Source organism: Danio aesculapii, chromosome 7, assembly GCF_903798145.1.
Source record: "Danio aesculapii chromosome 7, fDanAes4.1, whole genome shotgun sequence".
Taxonomy (NCBI): Eukaryota; Metazoa; Chordata; class Actinopteri; order Cypriniformes; family Danionidae; genus Danio; species Danio aesculapii.
Window position 1 is genome coordinate 68,196,630 of NC_079441.1, and position 22,500 is coordinate 68,219,129.

The 22,500-nt window shown below is 33.2% G+C and overlaps 2 protein-coding genes across 2 annotated transcripts in view; both read left to right on the forward strand.

The window, feature by feature from the left end:
• elp5 (elongator acetyltransferase complex subunit 5) overlaps nucleotides 1-2,497 on the forward strand; it is a 9,776-nt gene extending 7,279 nt beyond the window's left edge. The window contains exon 8 of the mRNA XM_056462985.1: nucleotides 1,644-2,497. Within this exon, the coding sequence (XP_056318960.1) occupies nucleotides 1,644-1,752 (109 nt within the window). The 3' untranslated portion in view covers nucleotides 1,753-2,497. The remainder of the gene's footprint in view (nucleotides 1-1,643) is intronic.
• Nucleotides 2,498-3,487: 990 nt separating this feature from the next.
• The window catches only part of ctdnep1b (CTD nuclear envelope phosphatase 1b), a 20,160-nt gene continuing 1,147 nt past the window's right edge, over nucleotides 3,488-22,500 (forward strand). Inside the window, exons 1-7 of the mRNA XM_056462400.1 lie at nucleotides 3,488-4,097; nucleotides 13,411-13,477; nucleotides 13,637-13,755; nucleotides 15,691-15,879; nucleotides 15,978-16,089; nucleotides 20,162-20,246; nucleotides 22,439-22,500. The exon at nucleotides 22,439-22,500 is cut by the window's right edge and continues 1,147 nt beyond it. Of these exons, the coding sequence (XP_056318375.1) occupies nucleotides 3,984-4,097; nucleotides 13,411-13,477; nucleotides 13,637-13,755; nucleotides 15,691-15,879; nucleotides 15,978-16,089; nucleotides 20,162-20,246; nucleotides 22,439-22,499 (747 nt within the window). The 5' untranslated portion in view covers nucleotides 3,488-3,983 and the 3' untranslated portion in view covers nucleotide 22,500. The remainder of the gene's footprint in view (nucleotides 4,098-13,410; nucleotides 13,478-13,636; nucleotides 13,756-15,690; nucleotides 15,880-15,977; nucleotides 16,090-20,161; nucleotides 20,247-22,438) is intronic.

Sequence of the window (22,500 nt, forward strand, 5' to 3'; positions counted from 1 at the left end):
ATATATATATATATATATATATATATATATATATATATATATATATATATATATATATATATATATATATATATATATATATAAGAGGTGTGAACCTATACTGGTCTTACAATTATCATGTCATGGATTCGGTTCAATTCGATATTTCGGTGCATTGACGATGCTTTCCATACACAGTGTTGTATTTTGGGGGGGTGGCTATAACAAGCTGTCTGTATAAACACAAACACACAGCACCACACTGTCTCTTATTCACACACATACACAGACAAAGACAGCACTATACAAACACACACACACACACACACCACGTGTGCTTGCTCGCTCCCTCGGGAGCGATATTGTGAGACCGCCCACTCCTGTTAAAATTACAGCAGAGTTACCGACCGCTCCTGCGCTTTATTCTGAAGTGTATTCCCGTGCTGCATGAAATCTGGTCGGGTCCCGTGACAATGCACAGGTACAGCCGCGGGAATGCATACAGCCGAGAGGAAAAGAGAGGGGAGGAAAAGTCACGCCAGCAGGTGAAATGGGCCACAGTGATAGAGAGAAATGGAGTACTTTCATTCCCTCAATCGCAGAGAAATATGGGCTTCTGCTGTAAGTGCCAGTAAAAGACTTTCCAGAAAACACACACACAGTGAAATTTTTAAGTAGTTGGCGCCTGTAGTGTTGTAAATACTCGCGCTCGCCTCCCTTGCGACAGAGCGCATATGAGATGAATGACGTCAGTACATAATAACCGGTTGTGGTTATTACTAAACTGGTACCGAATTGTTCGCGTCTGCATCGAAGAAACAATTAATTTTAACACCCCTAATATCTATCTATATATATATATATATATATATATATATATATATATATATATATATATATGTATATATATGTATATATATGTATATGTATGTATATGTATGTGTGTGTGTGTGTGTGTGTGTGTATATGTATGTATATTAAATTATTCACTTATTGTATATATTTGTTAGAATTTTACTTTCCTATTTATTGTTTGTATATTATTAATTGTTCTAAAATAATACTTTTACTTTCTATACTATATGTATTTTATTATTGACTTATTTCTGCTGTTTTATTATCATTATTAATTGTCATGATCACCAGCGATCCAGGCTTGTAGATCGCTGGTAAACACGCACCTTCACCCGGACTACAATTGTGTCACTTTATGAACTACACTTTTCGTCATACACCTCACACACACCTGTTCCGGAATCACCGATGATTACACACACACAGCTGGGAGCTGATCAAAGACTGATTACACAGACTATGTACACTGATCACATTCCCACACAGTTTGCTGAGTCTTGTTAGTCTGTAACACCACGAAGCACAATCCTGTCTAGTCTTTCCGTGTTTTGATCCTTGCCTAGTTTTCTCGTCATTGATTTATTTATTTTTGCCGCCTGTACTGACCATTTGCCTGTTACTTGACTTCACCTATTCGTTTACCTGTATGTACCTGTTTGCTCCTGTGTTTGACTACTGCCTGCCTGACGAATCTCATAATCGACTGCACGTGGATCCTCACGTCTGTTGTCTAGTATCTACCATTACATTTAATAGTGTTTAACTTATTGTTAAAGGAGCAGAGTTATTTTAAAATGTTATTTTTGCAGGAAATCAGCTCTTCTGAGGCCGACTCCAGGCTCAGGAAGGATCATGTATGAACCCGACGCCAACGACGACTTCGATGAGGAAGATCCAGATGATGATCTTGATGTGTGAATCAAGAAAACGCACGTCCTCATTCACGCCACAAGTCTGTGACTATTACACACATCTGCACACATTATTTATTGCCTATTCCTTATTTTACCTCAAGTCAAACAGTCTGTGGCAGTCTGATGTCTGTCAGCTCCAAAATAATATTTACACACTGAGTTTTAAATAGTGTTTTTCTATATAAATTGAAATTTGGTGGACAAAAACAACATCAACAACACACTTAAACATTTTGCTATTAATAGACGGTATTAATAATAACATTGTCATAATATTTAAAGCATAAATGTCCAGTTATGATGAATATAATTTGTTCAGATTTATTGGTTTAGATCTTCACCAAACCCCCCCCGAATGTTTTTAGACATGATGCTCCAAACATAATAAAAAATTATATTGGAAATCAAATATACATGCAAAACTGTACACACTTTATTTCTGTTCATTTTCTGTTTGCCAGCGTTATTATCATGCCTGTCTCTGCTTTTTTGTAATGATTAATGTGTCCAGTGTTTCAAACTCTTTCTGCAGCCTCACAATCACGCAGATTTAATAAAAGGTAAGAAGTTTTAGAGACATAATTCAATTTCTTTTAACAAAATGACTGAGTGTGAAATATGGAAAAAGATCCTTCATGCCAACACCCAGTGGTGTAAAGTAACTAATTACAAATTCTCAAATGACTGTAATCGAGTAGTTTTTCCTCAGGAATTGTAATTTACGAAGTAGTTTTACAAACGTCTGCTTTTACTCTCCCTTGAGTACATGTTTTGTGCTGTATCAGTACTTTTACTTCAATATTCTCCTTCAGCCTCCAGTCACTACTTTATTATTTCTTGTCTATGGGGATTAGAAAAATCAGTCCTGGGATTCCCGTCCAATCAAATTGAATATAGAAAGTAAATGGCATCATAATAATCTACCTCAAGACATGGCGATTTATAAATGCAGCAAACAGGTTGGAAGGATTAAAAGTGTCCTAGAAGGCGTTCAAAATCTTTACACACAATAACCTAGAGACTGTTTAGATGCATGTAACTGATGAGAAGATGATGGATGCCTACTAATTAATCAAAATCAGATAGAGTTATGGTGTATAAGGTGTACTATATAGATAGATAGATAGATAGATAGATAGATAGATAGATAGATAGATAGATAGATAGATAGATAGATAGATAGACAGACATTTAACCTGTAATTACAATATCAAAGGGTCATTTTCAAAAAGCTATGTATATAATACATGTTCAATGATTATCACCTGCAGTGTCTCAGCTTAAATGACAGGAAAATGAAGGCTTTTATATCAGTGTTGGGGACAATTTTGAGCCCATCTTACTCTTCATATAAATAAATAACCTTAATTCATTCACATTAATTTTCTTATAAAGTAACACATTTATTTATGTATTAAGTGACTTAAGGTTGTAATAATATATTACTTCTCCCCCCCCAAACATATTTGTTTATTCTTTCATGTATTAAATTGTCATCTTAAGCTGTATTTATTCAAACTTACTGTATTTATGTATTTAAATAGGTTGAATGTGTGTATACGTGAATATGTATACATTCTTATCAATCTAAATCACATAATGTTAATGCAAATAACATATTTTATGTGTCTCCTGTTACTATTATATATATTTAATCTATATATGAAGCTAAAAGCCTTTTTTTAAAAACCGACGAAGCCACGTGAGCACAAACTTTATGTCCCTTCGCGGAAGTGACGTCAGGGAAGCGATGGCGGCCCGTGCTGCTCTGCTCTACCGTATTGGCTTTAAACTGTTCCTCAAGCGTTGACAAATTGTATACGCTCGTTTTTTTCTATTCGCCCTTCTCGGTTTTCGCGAAAAAGAGACTTAAAGAAGAGCACGGTTGATTTAATGTCGCAGCGGAAGGATCTTCGCACTTCTCCCGGCTTTCGGCAGAACGGAGACATTTCTTCGACACTCCAGTTGCTCTGACCATCTTAGCCAACGAGCATTTGAAAGACTTCACAGAGGAAACCTGTCTGGACGTCAAGACATTCACCTGGAGACATCACAAACACGCACTTTACCTCAACCGCTGCACTTTTGTACATTTCCTCGGTTTATTTGAATCATATTAAGGCGCGTCGGGACGCCCCGGTGTGAAGTTGTGAATGGTCGGCGGGATCTTATTTCCACAGGTGTGTTGTTGTACAGGTATTGCGGTGTAAATCACACCTCACGGACTCTGGTGTTATGGTTGACATGCTAAAAACCCGCCAATGTCTGCTCGGTGTGCGCACTTTCCTCGGAGTGACGTCCAGAATATGGAGCTTCTTTTTATACATCCTCAGGAAGCACATACGAACGGTGAGTCTTCAAAAAACTAACATTTTATTATGTTTTACTAACTTTAATTTCATTATATGACGGTTATCTCGACTTGAAGGGAACGCAGACACCTGTCTAGGTCATTAAAGCTACTCTAGGTTAAGATTGGAAGAGTACTATCTGCACTGATAATGTGCAAATGAGCTGAGGTAAGGTTGAGAAATAATTTTCTGCGACTTTTAACTATGTAGGTTTCCGTTTAAAAGTTTTGTAACGATCGCACAGCAAGAATAACGACTAAGTGGTTATAATAAACAATGTTAAGGTGATTACATTAAACAAGCTAATTGCAGGTTCGCCAGCTAATAAAAAATAGCTAACACTGACATTGAACCAATAATGTGGAATAAGTGTTATAAACAGTTAAACAAAGCATAAAACTTATCTATCTATCTATCTATCTATCTATCTATCTATCTATCTATCTATCTATCTATCTATCTATCTATCTATCTATCTATCTATGTTAATCCAACTATATTTAAGTATCTTTGTTAAACAATGTATAAAACTATATACAAGTATCTATATATCTATCTGAAGTATAAAACTTTAAAATTTAAGTCTATGTTAAAGTATAAAACTATATATAACTATCTATATATGTTAAAGAACATATAAAACTATATATAAGTCAGTGTTTGGTTGTATAGTTTGTCCCTCAAGGGGAAATTTTCTGTGGGTTCATAGAGCACTTCAGCAAGTTCTGACGCAATCAAAAATATAAAAACAACCTATGTTAAACAAAGTATAAAACTATAGATAAGTATCTATCCATCTATCTATCTATCTATCTATCTCTATCTATCTATCCATCCATCTATCCATTTATCTGTTAAACAACATATACAACTAATATGTCTCTCTGTTAAACAGTATAAAACTATCTATTTGTCTGTCTGTCTATCTATAAACTGTTATCTATCTATCTATCTATCTATCTATCTATCTATCTATCTATCTATCTATCTATCTATCTATCTATCTAACTGTCTGTCTGTCTGTCTGTTAAACCAACTATACAACTATATTTAAGTATCTATGTTAAACAATGTATAAAACTATATATAAGTATCTATCTATCTGAAGTGTAAAACTTTAAAATGTAAGTCTCTATCTTAATAAAGATAACTATATAAGTCTCTCTTAAACAGTATCTATCTATCTATCTATCTATCTATCTATCTATCTATCTATCTATGTTAATCCAACTATATTTAAGTATCTTTGTTAAACAATGTATAAAACTATATACAAGTATCTATATATCTATCTGAAGTATAAAACTTTAAAATATAAGTTTCTATCTATGTTAAAGTATATAACTATATATAGCTATCTATATATGTTAAAGAACATATAAAACTATATATAAGTCAGTGTTTGGTTGTATAGTTTGTCCCTCAAGGGGAAATTTTCTGTGGGTTCATAGAGCACTTCAGCAAGTTCTGACGCAATCAAAAATATAAAAACAACCTATGTTAAACAAAGTATAAAACTATAGATAAGTATCTATCCATCTATCTATCTATCTATCTATCTCTATCTATCTATCCATCCATCTATCCATTTATCTGTTAAACAACATATACAACTAATATGTCTCTCTGTTAAACAGTATAAAACTATCTATTTGTCTGTCTATCTATCTATAAACTGTTATCTATCTATCTATCTATCTATCTATCTATCTATCTATCTATCTATCTATCTATCTATCTATCTATCTATCTATCTATCTATCTATCTATCTATCTATCTAACTGTCTGTCTGTCTGTCTGTTAAACCAACTATACAACTATATTTAAGTATCTATGTTAAACAATGTATAAAACTATATATAAGTATCTATCTATCTGAAGTGTAAAACTTTAAAATGTAAGTCTCTATCTTAATAAAGATAACTATATAAGTCTCTCTTAAACAGTATCTATCTATCTATCTATCTATCTATCTATCTATCTATCTATCTATCTATCTATCTATCTATCTATCTATCTATCTATCTATCTATCTATCTATCTATCTATCTATCTATCTATCTATCTATCTATCTATCTATCTATGTTAATCCAACTATATTTAAGTATCTTTGTTAAACAATGTATAAAACTATATACAAGTATCTATATATCTATCTGAAGTATAAAACTTTAAAATATAAGTTTCTATCTATGTTAAAGTATATAACTATATATAGCTATCTATATATGTTAAAGAACATATAAAACTATATATAAGTCAGTGTTTGGTTGTATAGTTTGTCCCTCAAGGGGAAATTTTCTGTGGGTTCATAGAGCACTTCAGCAAGTTCTGACACAATCAAAAATATAAAAACTACCTATGTTAATCAAAGGATAAAACTATATATAAGTATCTATCTATCTATCTATCTATCTATCTATCTATCCATTTATCTGTTAAACAACATATACAACTAATATGTCTCTCTGTTAAACAGTATAAAACTATCTATTTGTCTGTCTATCTATATAAACTGTTTTCTATCTATCTATCTATCTATCTATCTATCTATCTATCTATCTATCTATCTATCTATCTATCTATCTATCTATCTATCTATCTATCTATCTATCTATCTATCTATCTGTCTTAAAGTATAAAATTATACACAAGTCTATCTATCTGTCTATATATGTGTTTGTGTAAAATATAACTTGGCTCCAAATGTTTTTTTCTTTAAAAACATATATTTATTATTGATTTTTAGTATATGACACAAGTGCAGTGTTGTTGTTTTTATTTATACTTTTAAAAAGCACATTCATAAATTAATGTCCTACTAAAACATGGTTAGAAAAAACTGAAATGAAATGAATCTACTAATATTACTCAAATAAATCCATTATTTGGAATCAACCTGTAATATGAATATTACGATAAATTAGTCATTTTGAATAGTTAAATATTAAATATTTAGATTTTGCTACATTATTTTATACTGCATTTTATATTAGAAATTTTACTTGAAATCTTAACCAACAATAAATAATGTGTAAAATATGTCTTGGCACCAGCATTGATTATTATTATTATTATTATTATAATTATTATTATTATTATAAAACGATGGATATCCAGCTTAGTGAAGCTTAAAAAATATAAAAAAAGTATTATTTTATTGAATTATGTTATGCTAAGTTTTATATCAGAAATTTTACTGAGCCTAAAGCAATAATAATCAAGGTAAGTGTATAATGTGTTGACACCCAAATTAAATGTAAAAAAGGATTTCTAGTTAATTAAATTATAATAATAATAATTTAATAGGTGGATATCCAGCTGGTGGTTGTTTTGAAGAATGATCCAATAAATGAGTCACATGCTTTAGCTCTCAGTATGTAAACACTCGTCTTAGGAACAGCCTGTAATCCTCCTGTGCACAACAAGCCAGTTGTATAATAATCTTTAAGATGCTCATTAAGACGCAATTATAACGGTATTACTCATCTGGCAACCTGATACGGGTGCTGGAGTAGTGGACACTTCACTAAACATGCTATATGGTCACACAAACATGTATGATATCAATAATTCAATATATCATAGGAAAATGAGCGTGTACAATATGTATATCATAGGCACTTCAAAAGTGAATAATTATTAATTATTTAATTTTTTAGAGTGCCAGAATGTTCAGATTGTTTTATTGGCAGCAGCTAATGCTCAAATTGGCACTTAATTGCTGATTTATTTAGTAATAATTTTCACATGTTCACCTGGCTTATGATATTGAAAGTGATGTGACTTTATTGGTCTTTTGTTCGTTAACTCTGCAGTAAAGCTCCGTTTGTTAATATCCGTTACCTTAAAATCAGTTTAATGACGACTAAAAAAGCATTTAATAATCTTAGCTGGTGTATATTTCTTAGTTCATGCATTTATAACTATAGTTCTGGGCAAAAATTAATCGCATCCAAAATAAAGTTTGTTTTGGCTTAATTTAAGAGTGTGTGCTGTGTATATTTATAATGTATATATAAACACACACATGCGTGCATATATTTGAGTAAATGTTTGTTTATATTTAGATATAAAATATGTGTATGGGTGGCACAGTGGTGCAGTGGGTAGCGCTGTCGCCTCACAGCAAGAAGGTCACTGGTTCAAGCCTCGGCTGGGTCAGTTGGCTTTTCTGTGTGGAGTTTGGATGTTGTCCCCATGCTGGCGTGGGTTTCCTCCGTGTACTCTGGTTTTCCCCACAGTCCAAAGACATGCTGCATAAGTTAATTGTGTTAGCTAAATTGGCCGTAGTGTATGTCTGTGAATGGGTGTATGGATGTTTCCCAGTACTGGGTTGCAGCTGGAAGGGCATCCGCTGTGTAAAACAAATGCTGGATAAGTTGGCGGTTCATTCCGCTGTGGCGACCCCTGATTAATAAAAGGACTAAGCCGAAAAGAAAAGTAATGAATATATGTGTATATTATACAAGTTAAGGGGCTGGCATGGTGGTGCAGTGGGTAGCGCTGTCATCTCACAGCAAGAAGGCCCCGGATGGGTCAGTTGGCATGTCTGTGTGGAGTTTGCATGTTCTCCCCATGTTGGCGTGGGTTTCCTCTGTGTGCTCCTGTTTCCCCCACAGTCCAAAGACATGCACTATGGGTGAATTGGGTGAGCTAAATTGTCCGTAGTGTATGTGGTCCTCCAGGTTGGGGGTTGAGCGTTGGGCTAACGACCCATCTTGTAAAAATTTGATGTTACGAAACACCAACATGGTGCGGCTAAATATCATCTTCGATATAAAATGGCCCTCGGAGTAAATATGATACAAGTTATATATAAATTTAAATGTCTGTGTGTATCACGTATAGATAATAAATATATATGAAATACACACTCATATTTTATGTCAAAACAAACTTTTATTTTGGATGTGATTTAATTTTTGCCCAGCAATTATATGCTTGTAATGCATTTAAAAAAATCATAAACATTTTATTAAGCGGTTAATGGCTGATAAAATTCAGTTTGTATTTTTTAAAAATAAACTTATGAATGAACATTATATATATATATATATATATATATATATATATATATATATATATATATATATATATATATATATATATATATATATATATATATATATATATATATATATACTGTGTATATATATATATATATATATACTGTGTATATATATACTGTATATATATATATATATATATATATATATATATATATATATATATATATATATATATATATATATAAATATAAATGAATGAATGAATGAATATATGATTATAAAATTCTCACAATTGATTTTTAATGCATTAACTAACACATTTACTTTTACACATTTAAGCGTTACCTCTTATACTTTATCGTCCTTTTTTAAATTTAATTTACAGCATTTTACTCTGAACACATTATGTACACTAAAAATGCTTGGTTCCACACAATCCCTTCATCTAGTCTAAACGCAAATCGATTAAGTTAACGTGATGTTTTTTGCAATTTTAAGTTGACTGAACAAAACATGTTGTCCCCAAAAAACCTTAAGAATTAAGTTTTCAGCTCATTTTAAATAAGTAGTTTGAACAAGCAGCAAAATTATTTTAAGTGTGTGTATATACAATAAAGCAATGCACAGTTTTTGATTACTGGTTAAAGTATTATTATTATTTATTTATTATTATTATTTTACATATTTTATTCATAATTTTTTTTAATGTTGTTCATGTTGTTATTAAGTTATGCTATTTATCATTATTTATTCATTTGTATAATTTTTATTATATTATTTTGGCTTTTTATAAAAGTTTAAAAGTGGAAAGTCTTTCACTGTCTGTCACATCAAGCATTTCACTCAATAATAATAATAATAATAATAAATAATAAAGGTAATCTTTTTGCAGCTTAGGTCAATTATACCACGATAAAAGCTTCAGCAATTAAATCGCAACAACAAATGTTTGCCTGCTGCCATGCAATCTTGGTGCCGGTTCATTTTGTCCCGTCTACAGTATGAACGATTCCTTATTGAGGCCTAAAGAGCCCCCTTTTCAAAGTCACCCTGGCCCGTTTGACTTCTCTGGAAGTCCCTCTGACACTTTTCGACAGCTGCGGGAGCTAAAGATAGCGCAGAAGAGAGGGATTTGGAGAAAGAGAGGACGAGGATCCACATTGTGCTGAGCGCTGGACCGAAGCTGAGGGTCTCGCATCTCTTAAAGGGAAAGTGATCCCGGTTTGAGCTCAGTTTATGAAAGCTGAAGGTTGTGTGTGTGTGCTGGAGGAAAGCTGGTGCTGGCGGTATTGACCGCTTGGGTAATGCTGGGACACACGATTAGGATTGTTCTCGTTAAATCAGGGTTTCCCTTGGTCACAAATAAACTGGATTAAACAGATAAATATTCAGCTTAATTAGCAGCTAAATTGGCAAGAAATACTTCCAGATTTCTGTAGTAAATATGAGTAAATAATACATTTATTATTAGGATTAGTAGTGCTAGCAGTAATAACTAGTAGTAATAATATTTATTGAAGTAGTTTGAGCAAGTTTTATTTTTAAATATTGTCATACATGTTAAATAAATATTCATCTTAATTAGCAGCTAAATTACCAAGAAAACCTTTAAGATTTCTGTAGTAAATATTAGTGAATAATCAATATTTTATTATTATTATTATTAGCAGTAGTAGTAATAATTATTATTATTATCAGTGTTGTTGTTATTTGTTTTATTTTTAAATATTGTCATGCATGTTAAATAAATATTCATCTTAATTAGCAGCTAAATTACCAAGAAAACCTTTCAGATTCTGTAGTAAATATTAGTGAATAATCAATATTTTATTGTTATTATTAGCAGTAGTAGTAATAATTATTCTTATTATTATCAGTGTTGTTGTTATTGTATTTGTTTTATTTTTAAATATTGTCATACATGTTAAATAAATATTCATCTTAATTAGCAGCTAAATTACCAAGAAAACCTTTAAGATTTCTGTAGTAAATATTAGTGAATAATCAATATTTTATTATTATTATTATTAGCAGTAGTAGTAATAATTATTATTATTATCAGTGTTGTTGTTATTTGTTTTATTTTTAAATATTGTCATGCATGTTAAATAAATATTCATCTTAATTAGCAGCTAACTTGCCAAGAAAACCTTTCAGATTCTGTAGTAAATATTAGTGAATAATCAATATTTTATTATTATTAGCAGTAGTAGTAATAATTATTCTTATTATTATCAGTGTTGTTGTTGTTATTTGTTTTATTTTTAAACATTGTCGTATAGGTTAAATAAGTATTCATTTAAATTAGCAGCTAAATTGCCAAAAAATCCTTTCAGATTCTGTAGTAAATATTAATGAATAATCAATATTTTATTAAATATTATTTTTAGTAGTTGTATTGTTAGTATTGTTGTTATTACTAATAATAATAATTGTTGTTAATAATAATGGTTATGTTAATAACAACAATAATATTTGTTTTATTTTTATTTATAAAATAGTTTTTGTACAAGTTTTATTTTTTTTAAATATTGTCATTTAGGTTAAGACAATATAATTTTTTACAGCTAAATGGTTTATTAAAAATACATTATTAATACATAATTGCTGTTACTTGCATTAACTCAAATAGGCTAGTACGCTTAGATGAAACATAAGAAGTTATATAAATTATTATTTTTATTATTAATATTATTATTATTATGAGATTTATTTATTCTGAATTGATTTGTCTAAAGAGCGACCCTGATGCCAATATATCAGTTTAATGTTCACATTTACTTAAAGCCTTTATTTATTAAAATATAAGCATAATAAATGCATGTATAATTCTCTAAATAAATAATACAAGCCAGTTTACGTAATGTATAATAATTATTCTGAGCTAAATCGCACCTTCAGACTTAACAATAATAAATAACAATAATAAAAAGCTACATTCTGTGAGTACGGTCAAATAATCCAGCCCTCAGTAGGAAGAAAATCGAATTATCCTTTTAACTCAAGACATGATGAGATTGTTTATAGAAGATTTCTTGATGAACACACTGCAGTAGTCAACATTTTGATTTTAATCAAAACTATTCAATGAAAGCCATTCTCGTCTTTGTAAAATAAGTTTTTGATCCACTTCAAATGACTGTTGTAGACTTTCTCATTGGTATTTACTTAAAAGAGAAGTTGCTCCAAAATGTCAGTATTTCAATAACATCCTAAATGTAAAACACACTCTTTTGCAATGCCCTGTTTTTAATCTAATGAGACAACAGGGACCGATTTTAAATGTCAATCCGTCAAAAAATTATCAATCACAAACACTTGAAAATGAAATAATTTAATGACAATAACTTGCTATGGTTACAACTGAATTAGTTGCAAAATAATTATATGAAAGGATAAAATTAAATGATAAAAAACATGATTTTACATTTACATTTAGTCATTTAGCAGACGCTTTTATCCAAAGCGACTTACAAATGAGGACAAGGAAGCAATTCACACAACTATAAGAGCAGCAGTGAATACGTGCTGTAGGCAAGTTTCAGGTGTGTAAAGTCTAAGAAGCAAAGCATTAGTAATGTTTATTTATTTATTTTTTTGAGAGAGAGTACAGTTAGTGGTATAGCCAGAGAGGCGGGTACAGATTAGGAAGGAAAGTGGAGACTTAATAGTTGAGTTTTTAGTCATTTCTTGAAGACAGCAAGTGACTCTGCTGTTCTGATGTAGTTAGGGAGTTCATTCCACCAACTGGGCAGATTGAATGCGAGAGTTCGGGAAAGTGATTTCTTCCCTCTTAGGGATGGAACAACGAGGTGACGATCATTCACAGAACGCAAGTTTCTGGAGGGCACATACATCTGCAGAAGTGAGAGCAGATATGAAGGAGCAAAGCCAGAGGTCGCTTTGTAGGCAAACATCAGAGCTTTGAATTTGATGCGAGCAGCAACTGGCAGCCAGTGCAAACTAATTAAACTAAATTAATTGTACCCAGCTTAAATGTAGTTAAAGTTACATGAGAGAGACAGGGCGAGGTAATATTATTAAATTTTTCTGCATTCTGCAGCATCTAAACTTCTTTCTACTGCACTATTTATATACAAACTTTTTTAATATCTGCATTCGTGTATCGAGTCCTTCACTTCTCAGTTCTGAATGCATTAAAATTTAACATGTCTTTATTGAATCCAGTCCAGCTTATGTTCTGTAATGTGACTGGAGCTTGTGTTTGTTGTGCACGTCTGATGAGCTGCGCTTTACAGAGGTGACTGTTTCCTGTTTTCTCTTCTTCCTGTTCTAGATAATCCAGTATCAGACAGTGCGATACGACATTTTATCATTGTCGCCCATTTCCAGAAACAGACTCAGTGAGTATTTCTTTTCTTGTCTTTAAGACGACAGCAGAAAGCAGAAGTTTTCTGTTAACACTTTTAGCATCTCAGGCCTGTGTGTGAATTGTTATTGAGACTGTTGTTTGTGTGTGTGTGTTTTTGTGGTCTAACATGTCAGTGTGTGTTTCTGCTCAGACAACGTGAAGCGAAAGATCCTGGTTTTAGATCTGGATGAGACGTTGATTCATTCACATCACGATGGGGTTCTCAGACCGACAGTACGGCCTGGGACACCGCCAGACTTCATCCTCAAAGTAAGATCAGATGTCTTTATAATCACAGACTGTTGACCAAATCTATACATGATTATAAAAACACTTTAATAATCTGCTGACCAAAGTTTCCATTGGCGTCCGAACCTGTTCTTGACCAGGGTAGTTTTTGATGGTTATTTATTTTTATTTATTGTTGTTTCAATAATATCTGTAATTTAAATTTTAATTATGGTTGCTGAGATATGTATACATTTTATACACACACACACACACACACACACACATATATATAGATATATAGATAAATATATAGATAGATAGATATATATATATAGATATATATATATATATATATATATATATATATATATATATATATATATATATATATATATATATATATATATATATATATATATATTTGAAATTGATAGTTATTTTATAATCTAATATCTAATTTTTCTAAATAGTGTATTTCTCATATAATTTTCACAAAATATTCAAATAATCAAAATAATTTTATATTAAAGATTAATTATTGTAAATATTTTAATCATTATAATTAAAACTTTGTTCAAGCTTAAATATTAAAATGTTATAATCTAAACTATAAACGTTTGTTTAATTATATTACTATTTTTATTTATTAAAATGTATCTTTCATTTAAATATTAATGATTATTTAAACATTATAGAATTAAAATGGCCTCATTGATGTAGTTTAATTGTTTTAAATCTAAATGCTGAAAAATATATTAATATTATATATGGTATTTTAAATATAATTTTATAGTATCAAATTAATTTTATTATTTAAAATATATTATAATGATTTGACATTAATAGGTGTCGTTTTTAATATTGTAATTGTTGTAGGTTAGAATTTGTATATTTTAAATCACAAATGTTATGCATATGGTTATTAAAAATGTTAATCATTTTAAAGCTCTTATTAAACATTATGAATTATTTGATGATGGCGATAAATTTTGAGTCCTGTAAATAATAAGAAATATACATAATAAATGTAGTAATAATAATAATTTTTTATATAAACTTAAACTTATTATAAAATTATTTTATTATGTGCATTTTAGTTCAAATTAATGATGAAAAACGTTTTAATCCTGTAAATAAGGAATATGATAATAAATATACATATTGTTTTAAAATGAAATATTTTAATTATTCATTTAAAATTTCTTTTTATTTATTAAATTTTCTATTATTATTATTATTATTATTCATATTTACTAAGGAATGACATTTAAACTATATTCATTTTAAATTTCCTATTATTATATTGCTGTTTATTGTTATTATTATTATTATTTACTAAGGAATGACATTTAAACTATATTTATTTAAAATTTCCTATTATTATTATTATATTGCTGTTTACTATTATTATTATTAATATTATTATTGTAGACCCTTTTTACATTTCCGGGTTTATCAGGAGCAGAAGTTGTCAAAGCTGGTAAAGCTGGGAGAGTACAACAAGTATTTTTTTACAATCCTATTTGCTAAAATAATGAAACAAAAACTCAGTGATGGCGTTATCAAGACTTTCAGAAAAAGGAAAAAAATTATGTGAGACTGATAACGACAGTCAAATTTACTCTCAGCCCCATAGACGCTGCATTAGAAACACCTCGCATAAGCGGTAATTAGTTTTTTTGTAATTTGACACAATAATGGAATTATACATTCATAAATGCATATAAATGTTCATACAATTTTGAAGAAATTAAAATATTAAAAACTTTAATATTTAAACAACTTTAATAGTAAACCGTTAATGACCATTAAACTCGTCATAACAGTCTTGTGAAAAGGGTCCATTATTATTATTATTATTATTATTATTAAAATTCGCTCACTAATTAACCATAAATAATAGCATTTTTCATCCTTATTTAAAAACTTTAAATGTCTAGTTTCATTCTCTCACATCACCTATTGTTGTTCCAGGTGGTAATAGACAAACACCCAGTTAGATTCTTTGTCCATAAACGGCCACACGTGGATTTCTTCCTGGAGGTGGTCAGTCAGTGGTATGAGTTAGTAGTTTTCACTGCTAGTATGGAGATTTACGGCTCTGCAGTAGCGGATAAACTGGATAACAACAAGTCAATCCTCAAAAGAAGATACTACAGACAGGTAAACAACTCAAACGCTCCATTTGTCATTATACTAGAGCCTTTAAAATATGGAAGTAATGAATCCATACTGTCTGTCTTTTGTGTTTGCCTTTGCAGCACTGTACGCTGGATTCAGGTAGTTATATTAAAGACCTGTCCGTCGTACACGATGACTTATCAAGTGTAGTTATTCTCGACAACTCGCCGGGAGCGTATCGAAGTCATCCAGGTGAGACTATAATAATATATTAAAAACATCAAAGCAAGCAAAACATTTGTGGGAACTAGAGCTGATGATTTGGGGTGTTAGTTTAAAGTGAACTGGAAGTTGCTGAGACTTTTATTTCAGTTTGTCTGTGTACTTCCAACTGAATATTGAGTAGGGGGCGGGGCTTTTTTTCCCAGCATCATTCACTCATGGCAAACTAATGGAAAGGGGGCGTGGTTAAGAATTGTCATCATCAGAGAAGCACCGCCCCTCTAAACACGTGCAAATACTCACATTTTGAAGATTACCAAAACAAATATTTTGTTCAGTGGATTAAAATGCATATATTAAATGTTTACCTAAAGAATATCAATGCGAACTAGCAAAATAAACATTCAACATTTTGATTTCAGGCTTGCTTTTAGTTAATATTTTTAATTAGTTATGGAAAATACTATTATTTAAGGCAATTAAACGTTTTCGTGTATTAAATTTAATGTTTAATCAAATAACATCTCTGTAATTCTATTATTTGTAAGTCTTTACTTGATGCTTTTCTCATTTAAAGGGATAGTTCACCCAGAAATGGAAATTGTAATCCTTTAATCGTTCATACTATGGATATCAATGACTGCTTTTTTCCAGCATTCTTCGAAATATCTTGTTTTCCCGATCAACATCAAGTTCTGAACCACCTGAGTGGGAGAAAATGGTGGGAATGTTTTATTTTGGGGTGAACTATCCATTTAATACAATCACATTTGAATTTAACATACATTTTTATTATTAGGCAGAGTAAACTTTAAGCTAGATTTCAGTGAAATGAACTCATTTCATTAGTTTGAACAGTTTGGTTTTGGTCAGCTCACTGTATGTGGCGTGAGGTACTGCATTTGCAGGATTAAGTTGTGCACGAACAGTCGTCCAGCTGGTCGCTCCGCATGATATCTGTGCTCGTGTACTTTAGGCTGTTTCACCCCTGACATATTTGGCATGTTCGGCATCACCGTAATCAAAAACAAAGCACACGTAGGATTTAATAAGTGCCGTTATTACATGGTTATTACATGGTTATTACATGGTCACATCAGAAAACAACCAAGTACAAAAGTTTCCCGATTCTTAGTTTTATGTATGTATATGTATGTGTATATATATATATAATATATATATATATTATTCATTCATTTTCTTGTCGGCTTAGTCCCTTTATTAATCTGGGGTCACCACAGCGGAATGAACCGCCAACTTATCCAGCATTTTGTTTTATGCAGCGGATGCCCTTCCTGCCGCAACCGATCTCTGGGAAACATCCACACACACTCATTCACACTCACACTGCGGACAATTTAGCCTACCCAATTCACCTGTACCGCATGTCTTTGGACTGTGGGGGAAACCGAAGCACCCGGAGGAAACCCACGCGAACGCAGGGAGAACATGCAAACTCCACACAGAAACCCCAACTGACCCAGCCGAGGCTCGAACCAGCGACCTTCTTGCAGTGAGGCGACAATACTACCTACTGCGCCCCTGCGTTGCCCATATATATATATATATATATATATTATTATTATTTATATAATAAAAAAAAAAGATGTACACCTAATCAAACTGTGATATATTTAAGTAGTTTTATATATCATTCATTTTGTTTACTTTTTTTTTGTAGAAAGTGCAAAGGTCAGTATTACTAGCCCCCTTAAGGCTGATTTATACTCCTGCGTCAACTGCACATGTATGCTTCGGCGCAGCCTATGCGTGGTCGCATAGCCCTCGCAGTGGTCGTCGCTGACGCGTACCTCTCACAAAATATAACTACACGTCGCAACGACGCGTAGCACAAGCTCTGTGATTGGTCGGCTTGGTAGCGCTGATGAGTGTGGGCAGGGGTGAGAGTCGAGCAAGCCAGATGGAGCAAGTGTTTACAAGTGTGGAGTCCCGCGAAGAAGCTCCAGATGGAAACTTTTGCTTTGTGTTTACCTTATGATTAAAGTTGTTGCACATCCGCCGATTTCTGCTACAAAATTAGCCAGTTTTAGCCACTTGTACATTAAAGTAGCATTCAGAAAAAACAAAACACCAGCGAAGAAATATGACGCAGACAGAGGAACATAACATCGACTGCCAGCTAGTGTTTCGGAAGTGTTATTAGAGCAACACAAAACAGTGTGCAGAAGTATAAATGCATGGCTATGGGTCACGCCGATCACTCGACGCAGAAGTATAAACCAGGCTTTAAGTGATTTTTTTTTTACGGATTGCCTACAGAACAAACCACTGTTACCCTGATTAATTAAACTAGTTAAACCTTTAAATTACACTTTAAACTGAATACTAATATCTTGCAAAACAACTAGTTAAATATACTCACCATGGCAAAGATATTAGAATATAGTTATTAAAATATTACGTATAAGAGTTCATCTCTATAACTGGCCACTCAGACAGAAGTTACTCTTACTCATGTTACATTTATTAATACAATGTTCTTTTCTTTTCATTGGTGAACTCTCGTTTTAAACACAGAGGCGTATTTAAAGAGTAATCCACCATTTTTAGAGGGAGGTCAAAAATTATTTGTAGCCAAATTTATGGCTAAAGGGTCTTTAGAAAGATGTCAGCAGCATTATTTTATTTTTCTTTCACTCCTGTGATACTCACCAAATCACAAGCATTAAATCAATCCCTATTAGACAAAATCCAGCTGTGTTTTACAGCTTTTGGTGTTGTTTGAGGAGTCCTTTAACTCCTAACTAATATAACAAACAAGTAAATTCTGTTGTTAAATCCAGTTTTGCCACAAGTCGTAGATGGTAAAAACTGGAAGTGATTTCTCTCTTTTAATGACCTAGAGAAGGTGATCCATGCTTTTACTTTGGGAAGACTTGACTATTGCAATTCTCTATATGTGGGTATTAGTCAAAATGCCCTAAATAGGTTAGGTTAGGTTAGGTTACTTTATTTATACCCGAAGGTAGACTTGGTTTGCAGTCAAGAGTCCTCATCTCACAACAGTGCCACACAAAGGAACTCACACAGTAACAACAACAAGTAAACATTAGGACATAAAACATAAAAACACTTATAAAGTATAAATTTATAATCACTTCAAGTGTCCACCCCTCACCACCCCCCCCCTCCCCTAAATAAATGTTTAAAACGATCTAAAATATACGGGTCACCGAAATACCTCTGCTTTAGTCTATGCCTTATTTAAATATCTAATGGCTGCTGGTATGAAACTTTTTTTGTATCGTTTCGTTCTACAGCTTAATACTAGAAACTTGCGACCAGAAGGAAGGAGCTGAAACTCTGAGTGTAGGGGATGAGCAGTGTTACTTAAAATTGAATTTGTGATTCTCTTTAGCTGCTTGGTGTACACAGCCTCTAGATTAGCTAGTGACACCCCAGTTAGCTTACTGGACCACTTAACTATTTGATTTAGTGAGTTTTTATTCTTGACAGAGAGATTCCCAAACCATGACTAATTGCAAATAGATTGCAATTAGTCCAAAATGCAGCTGCGAGACTTCTGACAAGGACTCGCAAGTATGAGCACATATCCCCAGTTCTTTCCCCTCTGGGCTGGCTCCCTGTTAGGTCACGGATTGATTTTAAACTATATTAATTTTTGTTTTTAAATCCTTAAATGATCTGGCACCACCTTACTTATCAGACCTCTTACGGGTATATAATCCTGGTAGGGCGCTAAGATCTTCTGATCAGTTTATTCTTTCGATACCAAGGCCTGGTGTAAGCGAAGTGGGGATCGGGTTTTTGCTGTTATCGCAGCAAAACTCTGGAACGGGCTTCCACCCCACATCATACATGCTCCAACTCTGTCTGTTTTTAAAAAGCGTTTGAAACTCCATCTTTGTTCTTTTGCATTTGAGCCTTTGTAATGTTGAGGGGTTTGCCTTATGTTTTAATTGTTATGTATGTGATGTAGGTTTTATTTTAGTATTGATTGTGTTCAGCACTTTGGGCAATGTATTTGTTGTAAAAAATGTGCTTTATAAATAAACTAACTAACTAACTCCTTTCACTTGGATACACGTCATTAACGTTTCTCTTCTTTCCTGACCCACAGATAATGCAATACCTATAAAGTCATGGTTTAGTGACCCCAGTGACACAGCACTTCTTAACCTGCTGCCCATGCTGGATGCACTAAGGTAAACATTGAGGACTTGCTGAAAACACAGTACAATGGCTGTTATTGCGTTCACTCTGCGCTGCCACATTCACAGTGCAAGCAAATGTGGCTCAGAACAGATTTTTCATTTGCTTAAGATTTTTTCCAATCAAATCCCTTTTATTGTTGCATCATCAGCAGTGCGTTTGCTATGATGAGTGAAAAGCTTAGGTGTATATCATTTTGGCCAATTTAAACAATAATAAACAACATAAAACAGAAACATTTTGATGTTCTGATGGCGATTTCTATCAAAGTCCCTTTAAGGCAAGTCATTTCACTCGGTGGCCATCTTTGAAACGCCTCTCGGGCAGTATGCTTGGGCATTCTGTATGAATGGGGAAACTTCAAATTCTCAAACTACTTGCCAAGCTTATGACTACATTTCATATTACGAATAACCAATAAAATTAAACAACACCTGTCTATTAAGTTTCATTTCTAAATGTTCGTATCCCACAAAATCTACAGAAACTCATGTCTGGTCCGAACCCCTCCCCTTCTATAGCGATCGCTGATTGGCCACTGTACTAGAAGGCGGGCTTTATTCACCACATAGCGAACACTGATTGGCTACTGTACTAGATGGCGGGCTTTATTCACCTTATAGCGAGCGCTGATTGGCTACTGTACTAGAAAGCGGCCTTTATTCAATAAATAGCGAGCGCTGATTGGCTACTGTACTAAAAGGCGGGCTCTATTCAACATATAGCGAACACTGATTGGCTACTGTACTAGATGGCGGGCTTTATTCACCATATAGCGATCACTGATTGGCCACTGTACTAGAAGGCTGGCTTTAGTCACCACATAGCGAGCGCTGATTGGCTACTGTACAAGTAGGCGGGCTTTATTCACCTTATAGCGAGAAAAAGGTGGGCTCTATTCACCATATAGCGATCGCTGATTGGCTACTGTACTAAAAGGTGGGCTCTATTCACCATATAGCGAACGCTGTTTGGCTCCTGTACTAGAAGGCGGGCTCTATTCACCATATAGCGAGCGCTGATTGGCCACTGTAATAGAAGGCGGGCTTTATTCACCATATAGCGAGTGCTGATTGGCTCCTGTACTAGAAGGCGGGCTTTATTCACCAAATAGCGATCGCTGATTGGCTCCTGTACTAGAAGGCGGGCTTTATTTGCCATATAGCGAGCGCTGATTGGCTACTGTACTAGAAGGCGGGCTTTATTCACCATATAGCGATTGCTGATTGGCTACTGTACTAGAAGGCGGGCTTTATTCACCATATAGCGATCGCTGATTGGCTACTGTACCAGAAGGCAGGCTTTATTCGCCACATAGCGAGTGCTAATTGGCTTCTGTACTAGAAGACGGGCTTTATTCACCATATAGCGATTGCTGATTGGCTACTGTACTAGAAGGCGGGCTTTATTCACCATATAGCGATCGCTGATTGGCTACTGTACCAGAAGGCAGGCTTTATTCGCCACATAGCGAGTGCTAATTGGCTTCTGTACTAGAAGACGGGCTTTATTCACCATATAGCGATCGCTGATTGGCTACTGTACTAGAAGACGGGCTTTATTCACCATATAGCGATCGCTGATTGGCTACTGTACTAAAAGGTGGGCTCTATTCACCATATAGCGATCGCTGATTGGCTACTGTACTAAAAGGTGGGCTCTATTCACCATATAGCGAACGCTGATTGGCTCCTGTACTAGAAGGCGAGCTTTATTCACCAGATAGCGAGCGCTGATTGGCTACTGTTCTAGAAGGCGGGCTTTATTCGCCATATAGCGAGTGCTGATTGGTTACTGTACTAGAAGGCGGGCTTTATTCACCATATAATGAATGCTGATTGGCTCCTGTACAAGAAGGTGGGGCTTCATTTGCCATATTTAGTGTAACACTTTCCCCCATTCAAAAGTATACGAGTGACATGTCTTGTGTATTCTATAGTCTTTGTTCCTATGTATATGAACCACTTCCTCCATCTGAATTTTGCGCGTCATCAGTGAAGTCATGTGAAAACAACCTCTAGACAAGTACACAGTCAAAAAGGTGTGCACATGTACACATCGTGTGACTGTTAGGCAGTATTGATATAGATACAATCTGTTGCAGCCCTAGATTTGAGCAGTAAGCCTCGCAGTGTGAATGTAGCCCGTAACTCAAATGCATCTTCAATGTATGTTCCCTCTTCAGGTTCACTGCAGACGTACGATCCGTCCTGAGCCGAAATCTCCACCAGCATCGGCTCTGGTGAT